Below are 17,705 nucleotides of genomic sequence, written 5' to 3'. Positions count from 1 at the left end.
AAATCTGGTACTCACTAGGTCTATACACAGTAATATTGATCATACAAATCCTTGGAAAACTGTATTTTCTGTTAGTCAAATAGTACATGAGTCCCAAGGAAGCGTGTACAGCAGTTCAATTAGGAAAGGAAGCCAAGATTTCTGGGTTCTATTAATGGCTTTCTTGCAGACCAATTCTGGGACACATGGCAAACCATTCAGCTTGCCTATTCACAAAAGAATGTAACAATACTTACCCCATGTGTTTTAAGGCTCTTAGTTAATATTTTAGCGTACACACCTCACCAAGAGACAAGTCCAACCTGCAACATAATAGTCTCAACAAAAAGAATAATTATTTTACAGTAAGCTGAATTTTCTGGTCTGCTTATTAGTTTGTATCATAATTTATACTTATTCAGTGCACCTCAACCTAGCGTATTAAAGCCCTACCAGATATGAGCTATGCAATACAGATCACTTAGTCCTTCATTGGGATAGAATGGGGTAGCTGGAGCTTCCAATAAGCACACACCACCACACCAGTTTGAGAAGATCTAACCAATTGACCTGTCTGGAGAACTTAGACAGGCAGAGCCAAGTTACCCATTAGAATTTTGTCAGGGCACAGAGTTAACAGTAGGTTCAACCTGGAACTCTTGCCTGAGTGCATCCATATCCAACATGACTATAGTTAGCCAGATGACCACTGATGGGTGTGGCCAAGTTCCCCATGGTCCCATAAAGTTTGTTTAAAGCCACCAGTCCTGGCTCTCAGTGTTCTGTGGTGTTATTTAGCCATAATTTACCCCAAATGTCTTTTAAGAGCCCAATACACAATGAAAGTGTTGGCAATGCTACTAGACAATACTGACCTCCCATAGTCCAGGAAATTCTCTTGTCCGGCACTAATCAGATCCCAAGGGTCCCAGATGACAGAGGTTAATTCAACCTGTACTACTCTTGTGATAAGTACAATGGGAGCTATAGCAACAAGTTCTCCTGATTTCTGTTCACATTCCATTTGACAGATTGCGTTTCCAGCAGCACAACAATCCTTTGCAGAATGAAATGGCATTGCCTTAACACTCAAGGAAGTGTGTCCTTAAATCCGTGCAATCTTAAGCTTCCCATACAAACACTGACAACACCTGATTGCATAAGCTAAGCCCAATCTCTCAGACATAAGATCATGATGAATATCTCACACGGAGTACAAAATAGCAAAGCTATGGACAGTGCAATCATCATACTACTGACAATTTGCTTATGATACCTTTACAAGCCTTAATTCTTACTTTTAACCAAAAAAAGCGAAAACTGAATGTGTCGGGAAACAATATATTATCTTTTGTGTTACTGCATAAAAATTCTCCCAGCTTGATAAGAATGTACAGATTGCTTCCTCTTACTTTTGGAGAAATTCACATTTATTTTTAAAGCCTTAATCAATATTTACAAAGCAAACCAGCTTGGACTTACTGAATCCTATCACACTGTAATTTAAAATAGTCTATCCCACTTCATAACAGTCGTGTCATCACTTCCATGCACAGGAAGGAGATAATTTTAGTATGACAGAAGCCTGTCAATCTTAAGTGTTTCTTCAAGTTCAATACAGGCTTTGTGGTTTTTATCTTGAAATAATACTTGGGAGTCACAATGTACTGCTAAGAATTTATGTGGGGAGCATGGCAAAGGAGCAGTTAATGTAATAATCACACCCTACCCAAGATGACTTTGCTCAGGATTTTAGTTTTTATGCACAGACTTTGGGACCCTTCCAATTTAGAAGTTATTACTGATTGAATTTCTCTTGACTCTGCAGTGACCAGGCAGTTTTCTTAGCACCCTGGCCTTTCCATAAAGCTAACACACTTCCTACCTTGGAGACCAGCAGGGGAAGTAACAAGAGATTACAACTGAAACAGACTGACAGCATGCCATCTTAGAACACCTATTCCACTGCAAAGTCTGAACTATATAAACTACCTAAACAGAGGTGAAAGAGCAAGTCATTATAGGGGGAAGGCAATGTCATCATTTCAGTAACTTGTCACACAAGCAACAAAACCCATCAAGATAAGCTGACAGCGGACTTTTCTTTCAGGGCCATACAAATGTAAAGTTTGTCCATTGTAAAATAATAAACCCTCTAAGTGACAGAGCAGGTGTAATGATCACATGACACTAATACGTTCTCACTTGTTCCCTGACGCAGCCAGTGTACTCCCACTGAATCTCTCAGGCCAGGCCCATTTCCCTCACAACCCTCTGATGCATGGTTTGTTTTCCCATGTGCCTAGGTTAGCTATTCATTTCTATTCTTCAAAACTCATCAGTTTCTCAAGAAAGGGAAGGCACTGCTTCATCCTGGGTACAATGCCCCTGCAGCATCCCCTGCTGGTCAGGGTCAACTCAAACTAAAATCTCCTGCATGGAAGGCGCAGAATGATAGCTAATAGGCCAAAATTACTAAAACCCAGCATTTTCAGTGAACATACACACAGTACCCAATTTAAATAGCTGTGCCCAGCCTCTGCCTGGTAATTCATCACCTTCTATTTGACTGAGGATCTGTTTCAAAAAGAGGCCCAGAATGTTGAGTCATTTGGAGCAGGACAATAAATCCATATACTTTACCAACTTGTGGCTAAGGGATTATAAATTCATACCCACAACCTGCGCGATCCAACAGAAATTTACTTCCCCTTGGAACTACTGCTAACTATTTTTAGTATTTTGTAAGTGTAGCGCTGGGAAGAAATGAGTGTCTGACAGCCCTAGACAACTGGTGAACAGTAACCTTGAAATATTATGTCTGCTGCTCCATCACAGGAAAAAGACAACCATACACGGCAGTGCCATTCACCAAATCTCTGATCTCAAGGAACCATGCCAATTCTACGGCGATGAGCCACAACATAAGATGACTAGACTAGTGATGGGGTAATGCTGTACCTCCTCCAGTCTGTTGCTTAGCTTCTGCCAACGTAGATGACAATGGGTCAGCTGCAGCCCTGCTTTTCATAATAAGAACTTTTTACCATTAGACAAGTATCAATTTATCTCATGCTATCATAAGTTTGGTGGCATGACTTTTAAGCCCTTCCAAATCAAGCTGTACCTTCCTTTCTTAAATTGTTGTGTGCGCACTAAAATACCTTTTGTAATTTCCTAGAAAAGATCACCTGAGTCCTATCCCTAGGATTTTTAAGTCTCGTCCAGAACTTGCAAAATACACTTGCTAAAACCTACACTGCAAACTTTGCACAGCACTTCTGAGTGCCGTACTGAAGACATTTTGGGTGCAGCTCTCTGCAAACATCATATCATGTTTGATTCTCAGTGAGGAAACTAGGAAGCTGTGATCCTTAGAGGATTTTGGTGTCAAACAGTGTGGGTGAATTACTGCAAATCTTTGATTCTATTTTATTTTGCAGTAGTTGTACCTTATTCCTTGCCTGCTTTTTAAAGCCTGTTTTCACCACAGCTTTTGGGATAACCGAAAAGCAATACCAGCGGCAATGGGGAAATTTCCTTTGGAAAATAAACAGTAGCAGATTAAAGTTTAAGTACGTTTCATTCTTCTTCTTTTTTTTTTTTTTTTTTTTTTTTTTTTTAAAACCACACACAAAAGCCGATGAGATTTTGAAAAATTATTTTTAGGCAGAACAGAAATGCAGGTGTCAAATTCAGAAGTCTACGGATAGCCCCTTTGGGGTATTTCACCTCAGCCTGATGTGAAATTTAGCATAGCTTGGGCTTTCTTCCAGATCCTTTGTGCATAAGTTATGACAACTGAGGATGTAGGCCTATGAGTAGTTCATGCACACCATTTCAGTTTTGCTCTCTTCACACAGATAAAAGGAAAAAGTGACCATCACTTTCACCAGACTGATGTCATCCGCCTGGGTGCGGAGTAGAGAGATACATCATCTTTCTTCTTACCTCAGCCTCCCAACAGAGCTCTGGGAAGCCCAAACCCTTCAGCCTGTCCTTATCCAGGTGTATGCTCAAAACAAGCTTCTCTGAGTGATAGTAAACCCTCTCTTCCCCTCCAATCTTTCAGAGTGCCCTTACCATAGTAGGTTTACTGTTCTCACAAGGGGGCATCTGGCACAAAAATCCTGACTTTCAATCAAGCACCAGTTTATAAAATTAGTTTTAACCTCAACTGAAACGTGTTTTGGTTTGGTGGTAATCCAATTTACCGGCCAGTCTAGGTGGTCACCCAACGTGCATGATATTGTTTGTAAAGCCTCCTGTGTCAAGCTTCTATGAATCATCAACACCTAAAACAGGTTATTTAGGGCTTATCTAGAACTAATTCTGCTTTATTTTTAAATTTGATGTTGGTATCACCTTTAGTTACCAGTTCAGAAAGGAAGAGTTGCTATGCATTTAGGGCAATTCTCCCACAGGCCATGCTCAATTGCAAATCAGGATGTGGCAAAATGTCCTCAGAAAACTACTTTTGTACCAGCTGACAACACCAAAATATATACTTATTTATGTAAGCAGGCAATAACACAGACTTGCAGATCACATCTAAAATTGACATCTTGATCACTTAGTATTGAAGACCTCTCAGCGCTTTTAAAACGAGACTGCTGCTTTGACTAGGACAGCAGAGTTAAATTCCAACTTGATTAATCATATTTGGTTGACCTACACTTTCCAAACAGCTTTAGGTTTGTTTGTTTGTTTAAAAAAGGGGGGGGTGGGGCAGGGCATAAGTTCTGCTTCACCCATATGCAGCAGCATTGTGGATACAAACTAGTGTCTGGCTCCACTTCAGCCGTGGATATAGATATCTGTCTGAAGTTGGTATCCATTTATGAAGTCATTTGGGGTGAACAAAAAACTGCAGATCACTAAGCACAGAAATCACACACAGAGCTTTCCAGGGAAATCAAAGAACTATAACAGAACCAAACAATCACTGATTAGAAATGCTTCTTTTACTCATTTCATACATACACAAAAGAAAAATGATCATAGCTTCTCTTATATAGAGCCAGATGGAAATTTTAAACACAATTTTCCCCCCCAATCAGTAAGTGTCAAATTTGTCAAAACAACCTCCCAGTTCAAAAGCTCTGGAAAAACAAATTTAAATTCTTCAGGTGTCCCATTTCAACATTTTCTTTAAAAGGTTCAAACCCCAAATGTAAAGAGAGAGACAGGGTGAGGGGAGTGTTTAAGATTTACCAGTTTGCAAAAATTTCAAATCAACTTTAGAACAGGGAAAAAAAAGTTTCAGAGTCTCAAAAGACTCCAAGGAGAAGACAACATTCCCTCCAACCCAGTTCTACTCTTATGTTTGCATCACCCTAAAGACACTTGAACTTATGCATACATGCATGTTACAAGAATACCAATCAATCAGAACAAGGACTTACCTTCTGCCTGTCCGGTCTTGGCAAGAAGCGTCCCCAGTTCCAGGATGCTCTGCTCTTTAACTTGTACTGCCTCTTCATCATTTTCCTGGACATCACGCTTCACTAGAAGAAAGCAGAATACCATTTTAAACAAAACACAGAATCTACACAATTACTTCAATTCTTTACTTCTTTCCGTAAACTAACTAGTATGTTAGCGGAGTCACTCTGGCTAGAATATTTCTTCTATAGAAATGTTAGGTACTTAAGAAAACTTAAAGACAGTTATTTATCTAAAATTTACTTTAAAATAGTTGCATCTAGCTATCAAAATGTCTCAATGCCCAGATTCAGAAAGTGGCATTAACTAACCTCTCCAGCTGCTCAAGGAGGACTGTTCTAAAGACAGCTGTTGCACCAGAAGCAGCATTCTAATAGATGACATCTCAAGCATAGAATCTGCAAGCTAGATAAATAAATACTCCCTTATTACTTGACATTAGGATGCTTGCTTTCATTGCTGCTGTGGGTAATGCTGCAATCACTTAACCAAAGCTTGACAACAAAACTGTATGCTAGTGTGAAATTAATCTTTGTTTCTCACATGACAGATACTGCAGGCATCACAGGCTCTCAGCTGTAAAAGTTGGAGCTGTCACTCCTCAAAGTTTTCCATGCTTTTTGCTACTGTTTGATGCTTTGTGAATATTAATTCTCGAAACGATAACAAAAGCAAGTATCCTCATCTTACAGAGGAAGCAACAGAGAAGTACATGTCTTCACATTTCTGTTCAAGTGAAACTACACAGTTGGGATTCCCTCCTTAGTTGTCCAGCACTAGAGTTGGGATTAGTATTCAGAAGTTCCTCGCTCTCATTTGATGGGACAAGACCTTACACCCCAGTAACTTAATATGCTCAGCATCATCAAAATAATATTGTTCCCCACAGGGCAGGTCTAATTACAGTAATAGATACCTTAAAAAAATAATCAACTATAGATTATGCGCAGAGATGTGACAGTTTGTGGTACTATTGGCTACTACTTAATGAGGACTGACTTGACAAGAAGTCAAAAGCATTGGATGACTGACTGGAAGAAAGCAAATAGTAATTAACTAGTGTCTCATCTCTAGTTAGCCTCACAGCATAAGCAAACTTCTCAGAACAGCCTAACACCTAACCACACAAATATGAATATTATTTAGTTTACAGTGTGGCTCTCATTGTCACCCCAAGACATTAATGTGAAAACAGCAAAACATACACGTTTACCTCATGTTTTTCCTTCCACATTGTCACTTTTTTAATAGACAGATCACCATCTGCACAACAGCCACCTAAGAGGTCTATTTTGAGACTATACATCAGGTAAGGAAAAGTAATTCTCAAACACATATCAGTATTTGTTCAAAGACTATGCTCAGAAACAAAGCACCTATTACAAAGAATTCAGAATCACTCATTTGTGAGGCTGGTCACTTCTACAGCTTCTTCTCTTCCTATCCCATTAGCTACATTACAGATACTGCCTTAGGACCCAAATTAAAAACAGGGGTGTTAAAATGGTTAACATTTTAACATCCTTAAGTCCCAGAATTTTGTCAGTACCATACCAGTGGGTTCCTGCTGCCAACCCAGTCTGCTCTGGCCTGGTGAGGCTGGCCACTGCCAGAGCTAGCCAGCAAACCTCACGCTTACTAGTATGATTTACCAGTTAGCACCGCTAAATTAAACAACTAGAAGGATAAAAAGTAAATGATAAAAGGTCTGGAGAACATGACTTATGAAGAAAGGCTGAAAGAATTGGGCTTGTTTAGCTTGGAAAAGAGAAGATTGAGGAGGGACATGATAGCAGTTTTCAGATATCTTAAAGGGTGTCATAAAGAGGAGGGAGAAAACTTGTTCTTCTTGGCCTCTGAGGAGAGAACAAGAGGCAATGGACTTAAGCTGCAGCAAGGGAAGTTTAGGTTGGCCATTAGGAAAAAGTTCCTAACTGTCAGGGTGGTCAAGTACTGGAATAAGTTGCCAAGGGAGGTTGTGGAATCTCCCTTGCTGGAGATATTTAAGAACAGATTAGATAGATGTCTATCAGGGATGGTGTAGATAGTGGTCGGTCCTGCTGTCGGGGCAGGGAACTGGCCTCGAGGCCCCTTCCAGTCCTAGTGTTCTATGATAAACATCTCTTAGCTACAGTTCCATTTTGTTGTTTTGGCATGTCCCTCACATTGCTAAATGTTTGACACAGCAGCCGCATGATAGCTGTAGTTGTAGTGGTTGTGTACACACAACACAGCCCATGACAACAGAAGTGACCCCTCCAAGAAGACAGCATGAATAAAACCATAGTGGATTCCTGAACAAAAAAGGATCTGAAATATTTCGTCAGGCAGCATTTAGGACTCTAGTTTTACTCTTTTTCATCCATGTTTTATCATTTCAACTGAGACTATTTTTGCTCTGAGAACATTCATGGACTCTAAAAGGTAAATCAAGTAGCAATCTGCTGTACTTTACACAAGAAAAACATAATTCCAGCAGAGCTCTGTCGACCTGAGAGGTAGCAAACACTTGAGAGCTACTGGAGACCTCCCTCTGCTGACCTAACTTACTATAGCACTCACGTCCTACAGCGGTGAAAACTATCAAAACCCCTAAACAGACTGTGTTAGTGGATTCTCCCTAGCTGCCAATGGGCTGCACTGTTCAGGGCAGTCAACCTCAGTCAGCGCTCACGGATCTTTTTCAGCCTGACAGTTCCATAGCTCTACTGCCGGTCACTACAGCGTGAGTGGCCGAGTAACAGCCAAAGGGGAAGCAACAGCTCAACCCACTGTTACTAAAAAGCTGCCAAGCAGGGAGAGCTGCAGCAGAACAGCATCGCCGCCCGCAACTCTCACACACACACACAGGGACCCGCTGCTCTCCCTTCCGCCCAGCCCGCGCTCAGAGCCGGGGCAGCTCCGCACCGCCGGGAAAAGCCACGGGTCAGGGTCATTCACCGTTGCCCCAGGGGATGCAGTTCCGAGCAGCTGCTGCTTCACCCGCGGGCTGCCCGAGAGCCCGAGCTCGGGCCCCGCCACCCTCCGGACAGGGCCCCCGAGGCCGCGGCCCGGCAGGAACGGCCCACAGGCGCGGAGGAGCACGTTGCCCGGGCGCTCCGCTGCCCCCTCGGAGACGCCGGCAAGCGGCTGCAGCCCGGAGCCGGAGCCCGCCCCACAGGGGCAGAGCCCGGGCCGAGGAGCCAGGCGGCGCCGGGCTCCCCCCGCAAGTCCCAGCCGGGACAGGGCCAACTCCGCGGCTGCGCTCCCGAGCCAGAGCCGCGGCCGTACGAGCGGGGCCCCCGCCGGCCCTTCCCGCCACAAGGCTGCCGAGCCGCGAGCCGCCGGCGCCGCCCGGGCCCAGCGTGAATCAGCAGCGGCGGGGGCTGCCGGGCCTGGCTCCCCTCCGCCGGCTGCGGCCTGGGCCCCGGCTCGCCCGGTGAGTCAGCAGCCGGCTCGGCCGGGCCCCGCGAGCACCGAGCCGGGCCGGGCAACGCAGGCCCCGGGCGGGCCCGCCGCCGCCGCGCCGCTCACCGATGGAGTGCAGGATCCCGATGGAGGCCTCGCGGTCTGTGGAGAGCAGGGACTGGGCGCGCTGGAACTCCAGCACCGCCGCCGCCGCCATCTTAGCCGCTCGCTCCCGCTGCCTCCTCACGCCGGCTAGGCCGGAAGCACCGCCCCTTCCGGCAGCGCGGCATGCCGGGAACTGTAGGCCGGGCGCGGGGCGGCGGCGGCCGGGGCTCGCAGAGTTGGGGCAGCGTAGCGTGAGGGGGGCTCTTGGGGCGGCGAGGGGTTGGGTGAGGGGGGGTTCTGGGGGGAGCAGAGGGCTGGGCGGGGGGCGGCAGGGGGTTGGGTGAGGGGGGTTCTGGGGGGAGCAGAGGGCTGGGCGGGGGGCGGCGAGGGGTTGGGTGAGGGGGGTTCTGGGGGGAGCAGAGGGCTGGGCGGGGGGCAGCAGGGGGTTGGGTGAGGGGGGTTCTGGGAGGAGCAGAGGGCTGGGTGGGGGGCGGCAGGGGGTTGGGTGAGGGGGGTTCTGGGGGGGAGCAGAGGGCTGGGTGGGGGGCGGCAGGGGGTTGGGTGAGGGGGGTTCTGGGGGGAGCAGAGGGCTGGGCGGGGGGCGGCGAGGGGTTGGGTGAGGGGGGGTTCAGGGAGAGCAGAAGGCTGGGTGGGGGGCGGCAGGGGGTTGGGTGAGGGGGGTTCTGGGGGAGCAGAGGGCTGGGTGGGGGGCGGCAGGGGGTTGGGTGAGGGGGGTTCTGGGGGGAGCAGAGGGCTGGGCGGGGGGCGGCAGGGGGTTGGGTGAGGGGGGTTCTGGGGGGAGCAGAGGGCTGGGCGGGGGGCGGCAGGGGGTTGGGTGAGGGGGGTTCTGGGGGGAGCAGAGGGCTGGGCGGGGGGCGGCAGGGGGTTGGGTGAGGGGGGTTCTGGGGGGAGCAGAGGGCTGGGTGGGGGGCGGCGAGGGGTTGGGTGAGGGGGGGTTCTGGGGGGAGCAGAGGGCTGGGCGGGGGGCGGCAGGGGGTTGGGTGGGGGGGGTTCTGGGGGGAGCATAGGGCTGGGTGGGGGGCGGCAGGGGGTTGGGTGAGGGGGGTTCTGGGGGGAGCAGAAGGCTGGGTGGGGGGCGGCAGGGGGTTGGGTGAGGGGGGGTTCTGGGGGGAGCAGAGGGCTGGGTGGGGGGCGGCAGGGGGTTGGGTGAGGGGGGTTCTGGGGGAAGCAGAGGGCTGGGTGACGGGGGCTCTGGTGGGTGGTGATAAGGATGGGGGCTGGGTGACGGGCACTGGGGCGGGAGGGGGCTAGGAGAGGTGGGTTCTGGGGGGAGCAGAGGGCTGTGTGTGGGGGCAGTAGGTGGCTGGGCGAGGGGGGCTCTGGTGGGTGGTGATAAGGATGGCGGCTGGGTGACGGGGCCCTGGGGGCGATAGGGGTCTGGCTGAGAGGGGCTCTGGAGGGCAGTGGTAGTGAGTTGGGGAGGCGCTCAGGGAGAGGGCTGTGTGGGGCAGTGTCATGGGGGAAGGGAGGGGCTTGGAGAAGCTGAGTGTGACACACTCAGGGAGAGGTAATGTGTGAACATTGTGTGCAGTGGTATGTGACCAGGGCTGTCCCTAGTGGGGCGCTGGGCCTGAGGCAATCCCCACTCCCAGTGCCCCAGGCCTGACCCCAGCACACTCCCCTATATTGTGCAGAAGCCGGACTCCCTGGATGACCTGGACTGACCATAAGGAAAAGTTCATCATCTTTCTTGGGAGTGGTGAGCATCGTATGCTTAGCTACAGGTGAGTTCTATGGGCCTGTGGTGCTCAGGCCCCAGGAATATTCATGGCCTGGGGCTGGGCTCCACAAAAGTCTGGGGTGAGAACTCTTCCCAAGGCCCCATCTGCTGCCTCTGTGCATCCCCAGGTGATTTGAAAAGGCATGGGTAGCAGCCCAGCTGGTCTAGCGCGACCTCAACACATGCAACACGTAGGCAGTGGGGGAGATCTCTGTGCACAGCTCCTGCTGTGGAATTTCGGAAGCAGCCCATAGGGACATCCTCCCCTGACCCCCTCACTAGCTGCAGGTGGGCTGGGGACACACCGGGGAGTCGGGGGGAGATGAAAGGGCAGCAATGCATGGAGACTCCTCCCCTTCCCAGGAGCCACTGCCACTGGGGGTTGCACCAGGTAAGCACAGCACTCCTACCCCTTGTCCTCCCGACATAGCCCACTTCTTTCCAGAACCTATACCTTCTCCTGCTACGCTCCAGCCCACAAGCGTCCTCCCAGAGCCTTCGCCCCAATCCCATACCCCAGCCCAGAGCCTGCAACCAGCACCACTCTTCCCTGTGAGCTGAGTGCTTGGTCAGCCACCCAGGAGAGTTTCAGGTGCTGCTCAGCTGATTAGCAGGACACCCTGCCCAGCACTCAAACTCACTCTCAGACCTCGCCCCTCAGCACTTCTGCGCACAAGCTGCCAGAACCTGCACTCCAGTTCCCTCCCCCAGCCCACCTCTCTCCCTCACAGACTCTTAGGCAAGCTGCGGGGCAGGGGACTTTCGGTCGGGGAGGGTTGTGTGCTCTGGGCTCTCTGGGCACCACCAACATTTCTGCAAACTTGCCCCCCCTGTGCTTCACATGTGTGTTCTGTTTGGGTGATTGTGAATAAATAGAGGTTAAGGATATTACTGTGTAAGCCTCAATTATTGGTAAAAGATTGCTCCCTCCCCCACCTCACGGTATAAGATTATGCCCTGAGCCCGTGGTAGAATAAAGATGGGTGCCCTCAAGTGTGAGATTATGCCTTGCATCCTAGAACCAGGGTACAAGTGATCCTTAAGGGTCTTGTCCCATCATCATGGGCAAGGCTGTTGGCTGGCTGTCAGGAGGGGAAGGGTGAGGAGGACAAGGAGCCTGAGGTAGTCAGGGGAAGGAACAGAAGACTGGTCGTGTCCGGTGGTGACATCACAGGTACTGACTCTTATCACACAGCAGGGCTTGTCCCTACCAGGGCTGGTGCCCTATGCAGCCCAGCACCAGCACACACGCTCCTTCCCTGAGTGAGCAATTGCACTGCTTGTGAGGGCAGGGGCTTGCCCACTTCCCAGGATCACTTTTCCACTGGCTTCAATGATGTCCCATCTGGGAGAGTTGGCAACGCAGGATCAGGGCAAGGAGGGAGGCTCACTTCCAGCCTCAGGGCAGCACAAATAAGAAAGCACAGAGTGAAAAGGGGGCAGGTGTGGGGAGAACTGAGGAGATCTGAGACAGTGAGGATGGGGGATGAAAAAGACCATGCCTGTAGGGGAGGCCTATGGTACTTCATTGGAGCATCTTCTGGCAGTGCTCACGGCCCAGACACGAGCAGTTCACATATGAGCATGCAGGTCCCACCGGCTTCTTTTCACACACTGACCCCAGCAGTTCCCTCTCCTCAATTTCTCTGACGCTGTCTGTCCTACACTGTCCAGCCTGTTCCTGGAACGCTTCCTGAAATGATGACATTAGCTGCTCCAGTAATGGAATTGTAAGCAACAGCACATTCATTTAATGGGGGTTTGAAGAACTCTTATTTCAATCAGAGCAATGGATTGGTTCCTAATAAAAGTAGAGCAAAGCTAATTAACCATATGAAGACTTAGGTTTAAGTGTCACCAAGTACAAGGAATAAAGACAGACAGGGAAACAACAGACAAAAGTAAAAATGTGCTCCTAAGACTAAAACTTCATTTTGGCAAGTCATAATCTTTGCTTAAGCCAGTTTCTCAGCTATACACATTCCTCCTCATCTGAAGCATCCAGTGGTGTTTGATTTATGTGCTCCTTTAGTCCCTCCAGTGACTAAATGCCAAAATGGCCTTTTCTCTCCACCTGTACTATGTCAAAGTTGATTGACCCTGCATGAAGACATAAGAACGCTTCCTGGAGGTATGGTCTTCATCCCCCTTTGCGATGATTAAACAGTCATCTTTCCCCACTTGCTGTCCTGGTGGCTTTGTTTTCCTTGCATGTAAATGTCCTTTTCTTTGATTTTGGTCACATCTTGCTTAATTTACACTGGAGCCACAGTCAAGTGGACAGAAACACATTCCTTCCTGGGAAACAGGCATGGCTTGGTCACTGTCAAATACTTTTGAAGAATATGTTCATTTCCAGCTGTCAAGACTGAGGAGGAAAGGGGTTAATCTCTTCCTGGGGTAACTTGAGCCCAGGTGAGCCAATGGGAGTGGATTGACTTTTTTGAACTGAGAACAAATTGCAGTTTATGGGGCTTTTGTCTGTCAGGACAGCAGAGAGAAAAGAGGGAGGGAGAAGATGTCTGCTAGGCAATTGAAATGAATCTCATAAATATCCTGACCATCTCAAAGATCGCCTGTGCTTCTTAAGGATATTTTACTAAAAGGGAAATGTATAGTTAGATGCAATCAGGTTCTGGTTATTTGGAATTTGGTTGGACTGGCTACTGGCTGTTTGCTTGTTCCTTGTTTGGTTGTTTGCTGCTCTGTTCCTTTTTTGTTGTTTTGACTTGTTGTCTTCCCCCTGTAACTTTTAAGGTGAATCCCAGGGAATATTTTCCTTTGTGTGCAGCCCACGATTTCTTTTCTCTACTTTTGTGAATAACTCACTGGTTTTAAGCAATTGATCTGATGCCTGTGTCCTACAAAATGTCTGTTTATGTTCACACTTCAGACTAAAAGGTCAGCTACTAATTTACAGTTCTTAGGCTATGTCTACACTAGGACACAACGTCGAAGTAGCCTATTTCGAAGTAAGAACTTCGAAATAGGCTACTTTGACGACTATTGTCTACACGTCCTCCAGGGCTGGCAAACGTCGATGTTCAACGTCGAAGTAGTGCCAGGGAACATCAAAAAGAGCCCCCCAGAGGGAAACGTGGAGCGTCCACAACACAAGCCCCCTATTTCGAAATAAGGGGCCAGGAAAGCCCACGAACTGGGTCACAGAGCACACTAGCCCTTCTGGGGCAGCTGCAAGCCGCTCCCTTAAAGGGCCCCTCCCAGACACACTCGGCCTGCACTGCACGAGCAGCCCTGTGTTGGTGAGACAAGCCTCGCAGACCTCGAGCCCACAGACAGGGACCTCCAGCAGCAGCTGGAAGCCCTGCAAGCTGTCTCCCATGGAGCAGGCGCCCTTCTAGATGCTGCCTGGGCAGCTGCCCAGCAGCTTCTGGAATGGGAGCCCTCCCCAGGAGCACCAGGAGACGCCTCCGACCATCGGGCCATCCTGGCCCTCCCCCGCCGACTCTGGAGCTACCCCTCCAGCACCGAGTGGTGGGAGCACCTGGTTATGGGGAATGGAATGATGACCAGTGGCTGTGGAACTTCCACATGAGCCGCAGACCTTCATGGAGCTCTGCCAGCGGCTAACCCCTGCACTCAGGCACCAGGGCACCCGCATGCGGCGCGCCCTCCCCATCAAGAAGAGGGTCGCAATAGCTGTCTGGAAGCTGGCCACTCCAGACAGCTACCGCTCTGTGGGACAGCAGTTTGGAGTGGGAAAGGCCATAGTCAGGGCTGTCCTCACGGAGGTAAGGAGGCCTGGGGCTGAACTCCCTGCTGGGGAGGGGGGCCTGGGGGAGCATAGCCTGGGTGAGGGGGGCCTCAGGAGGGGGGGCCTGGGTGAGGGGGTCACACTCTGCAAACCCTCACAGGCACCCGTGTTCCCTCCCCACAGGTGGTGCGTGCACTCAATGCCCTGCTGCTGAAGAGGGTTGTCTGAGTTGGGGACCTGGACGCAGCCATCGAGGGATTCGCCGCCATGGGATTCCCCAACTGCTTCGGAGCCCTTGACGGGACCCACATCCCCATCCGTGCCCCAGATCACAGTGGTGGCCGCTATGTCAACAGGAAGGGCTACCACTCTGTGGTCCTGCAGGCCATGGTCGACAGCCATGGCTGCTTCCAGGACATCTACGTGGGCTGGCCCGGCTCTACCTATGACACCGCGTTTTCCGGAATTCGGGACTATGCTGCCGACTGCAAGTGGGAACCTACATCTGGGGGATACCACCACCATACCCCTCTGCCTTGTGGCGGATGCGGCATACCCCCTCAAGCCCTGGCTTATGCAGCCCTATACAGGCCACCTCTCTGACAGCCAGGAGCGCTACAACACCCGCCCCAACCATGCCCAACAAGTGGTCGAGCGAGCCTTCGGGTGCCTGAAAGGCCGCTGGCGTTGCCTCCTGGCACGCCTAGATCTGGGCCTCCCAAACATCCCCCAGGTTGTGGGGGCCTGCTGCACACTCCACAACCTGGTGGAAAGCAAGGGGGAGGCCTTCGTGCAGGGCTGGGTACAGGAGGCCGCAACAGCCTACCCCCAGCCAACCGCCTCTCCAAGCTGCCAGGACCACCAGGACGGGGTCCGGGTCCGGGAGGCCCTAAGGGAGTACTTTCACCGGGGGCCCAGTGAGCGACCCCCCCCCCGGCCATCCCTGCACCCTGCCCCAGCACCCACACCTCACCCTCACCAAAAGCACACGGGACACAGGTTTTGGGAAAAATAAAACTGTCATTATTTGCAAGAAAAACAAAAATGTCACCTCTTTTTGGCAAATAAATAATAATATTAGCAAAAAGAACAGATTAATGGAAATAATAGCTATGTACAAGTGGGGACATCTCTACAAACTATAAAGGTGGGGGTCAACTATAAATAACTATATACAAGGGTGGGGACAACTATTTACAGGGGGGAGATGTGAGCAGGCCACCTATTGGCCCATCATTCTGGGGCGGGGGTGGAAGGGCACGACCCCTACCGTGTCCGGCTGGCTGATCCCCCTCTCAGCCGGGGTCCCCGGCGAGGCTGGCTGGGGGCCGGGAGCACGGGGAGGTATGGCCGAGGTGGGTCCATGTCCCCGGGTGGCTCCTGCTCTGAGGAGCTGGTGAGTGGGGCAGCGGATGGGACTACAGTGGGCAGGACACCAGGGGGTGGGACAACAGCAGGCGGGACATCAGCGGGCGGGGCGGCGGGGAAGGCAGGATGGAAGACACTGGGGGGAGGCAGACAGGCCACCAGCTCCTCAAGGGTATCGGCCACCCGGTTAAAGGTGGCCATGAACTTGCGCCAGGCCTCCCGGCGCCAGGCGGCCTCCCGCTCCTCCAATTGGAGCCTTTGCTCCATGAGGTCCACCTGGCGCCGGAGGGCAGCAGCCACCTCCGGGTCGTAGGTGGTGGTGGTGCGGCGGTGTCGTCCCCGGAAGTGGACCCGGACTGGGGCAGGAGGTGTCCCTGACAGCTGGTGCTCCGGTGGTCTGGGAGGGCTGTTGGATGACAAGGCTTTGTTGGTTGAAGTGCAGCTGTTGGAAAGCAAGCTGGTGCTCCGGTGGTCTGGGAGGGCTGTTGGGGACAATGGATGGTGAGGCTGCAGAAATAGGGGGGAAGGGGGAAGGGAGGCCGTGAGTACCCAGCCTTGACCCATGGCCCACCCTCCATGCCCCCAAGGGCCTGTGTCCCCACCCCATCCATCCCCCATTGGTGCGTGCAGTGATCCTGTGGGTGGCCCCGTCCAGTGGTCCTCCCCTCCCACCAGGGGTGGGGCACGGCACTGTCTATGGGTGAAGGTGCTGCTGGGCACTGGTGACTGTGGCACCGTCCCTGTGCTGTGGATTGCCCGGGACATGTCAGGCTGGGGTGTTGTGGGGATGTGGGGGGCCCCCAGTCAAGTGGTGCCCCCGCCCCACGCTCAGGGGGTCTGTGCCCTGTGGGGTATGTACCTGATGGTGCACTGCCAGGCTCTGGAGATGCCCATGAGGTAGACGCTCGGCTGGAGCTGCGGGAGGGCACGTCCAGCACCAGCTCCCCCTCCTCACTGGACCACTCCGTGGCTGGGGTGGAGGGTCCCGGCTGTAGGCATGGGGGGACAGGGCTGGCCTCCAGTCCTGACCCTGTCTCTGAGGCCGGCTGGGGCTTGTCGGCCGTGGTGTCAAGGGTGGGTTGGGGGGAGGAGGTGCCCCGGGGGCCTAGGATAGCCCTGAGCTCCCGGTAATAGGGGCAAGCGGCGGGGACAGCCCCAGACCGGCTGGCCAAGTCCTGGGCCTGGGCGTAACCCTGCTGCAACTCCTTGACCTTACTCCTGACATGGCCAGGAGTGCGGGCAGGGTGACCCCGGACAGCCAGGCCCTCGGCCAGCTGGGCGAATGCCTCCACATTCCGCCGCTTGTTCCCCATGACGTGCAGCACCTCCTCACCCCAGAGCCCCAGCAGGTCTCGGAGCTCAGGGTCTGTCCTGCTTCCTACCCCGCCGGCTGGAGGCCTGGGAGCCTTGGGATGGCCCAGAGGGGAGCTCTGGGGGCGCTCGTGAGGCTGGCTGGCTGCCATGATGTCCCTCTGGCAGTGCAGGGACACCACGTGGCAGAGCTGCTGCGTGCACACTGCCAGCTTCCTGCTATGGGGTTTCTGGGTCCCTGCGGCTTTAAGAGCCGCTGAGTGCAGAGACCATAGAGCCCCGCAGGGGCTGGACAGAGCGTCTCAACCCCTCAGCTGATTGCCGCCATGGAGGACTCCGCTGTTTCGAAGTAGCGGGACGTGGATCGCCTACACACACCCTACTTCAACGTTCAACGTCGAAGTAGGGCACTATTCCCATCTTCTGATGGGAATAGCGATTTTGATGTCTCGCCGCTTAACGTCTATTTCGACGTTGTGCCGGCTACTTCGAAGTAGCTGGCTAGTGTAGACGTAGCCTTTGTGTTTAAGGTCTCTCCTGCGGGAGGGTTAAGAGCCTGGGGTACCCACAGGAAGACATGCCAAGTTTGTCTTCCTGGGATAGGGGGTCTTTTCCCAATCGGATGGTGGCAGCCCTACCCCCCCAGAGTCCAGG

General features: G+C 51.6%; 1 protein-coding gene and 1 long non-coding RNA gene across 3 annotated transcripts in view; one reads left to right on the top strand and one right to left on the bottom strand.

Annotated features, from left to right (window-relative positions):
• Nucleotides 1-9,057, bottom strand: part of PSMD11 (proteasome 26S subunit, non-ATPase 11) — a 41,632-nt gene extending 32,575 nt beyond the window's left edge. For both annotated transcript variants that reach the window (XM_074978977.1, XM_074978978.1), the window contains exons 1-2: nt 8,938-9,057; nt 5,385-5,486 (exon numbers count right to left, since the gene is read on the bottom strand). In XM_074978977.1, coding sequence (XP_074835078.1) covers nt 5,385-5,486; nt 8,938-9,028 — 193 coding nt within the window. In that variant the 5' untranslated portion in view covers nt 9,029-9,057. The remainder of the gene's footprint in view (nt 1-5,384; nt 5,487-8,937) is intronic.
• A 46-nt stretch (nt 9,058-9,103) lies between these two features.
• LOC142002722 (uncharacterized) lies at nt 9,104-15,449 on the top strand. Its single transcript, XR_012642706.1, has 3 exons — nt 9,104-9,167; nt 10,572-10,661; nt 14,556-15,449. It is a non-coding gene; the product is annotated as an uncharacterized LOC142002722 (long non-coding RNA).
• Nucleotides 15,450-17,705: the final 2,256 nt, after the last annotated feature.

Source organism: Carettochelys insculpta, chromosome 28 (assembly GCF_033958435.1).
Source record: "Carettochelys insculpta isolate YL-2023 chromosome 28, ASM3395843v1, whole genome shotgun sequence".
NCBI classification, from domain to species: Eukaryota; Metazoa; Chordata; order Testudines; family Carettochelyidae; genus Carettochelys; species Carettochelys insculpta.
Note: the sequence above shows the minus strand (reverse complement) of the source record. Positions and strands in the feature narration are given on the sequence as shown.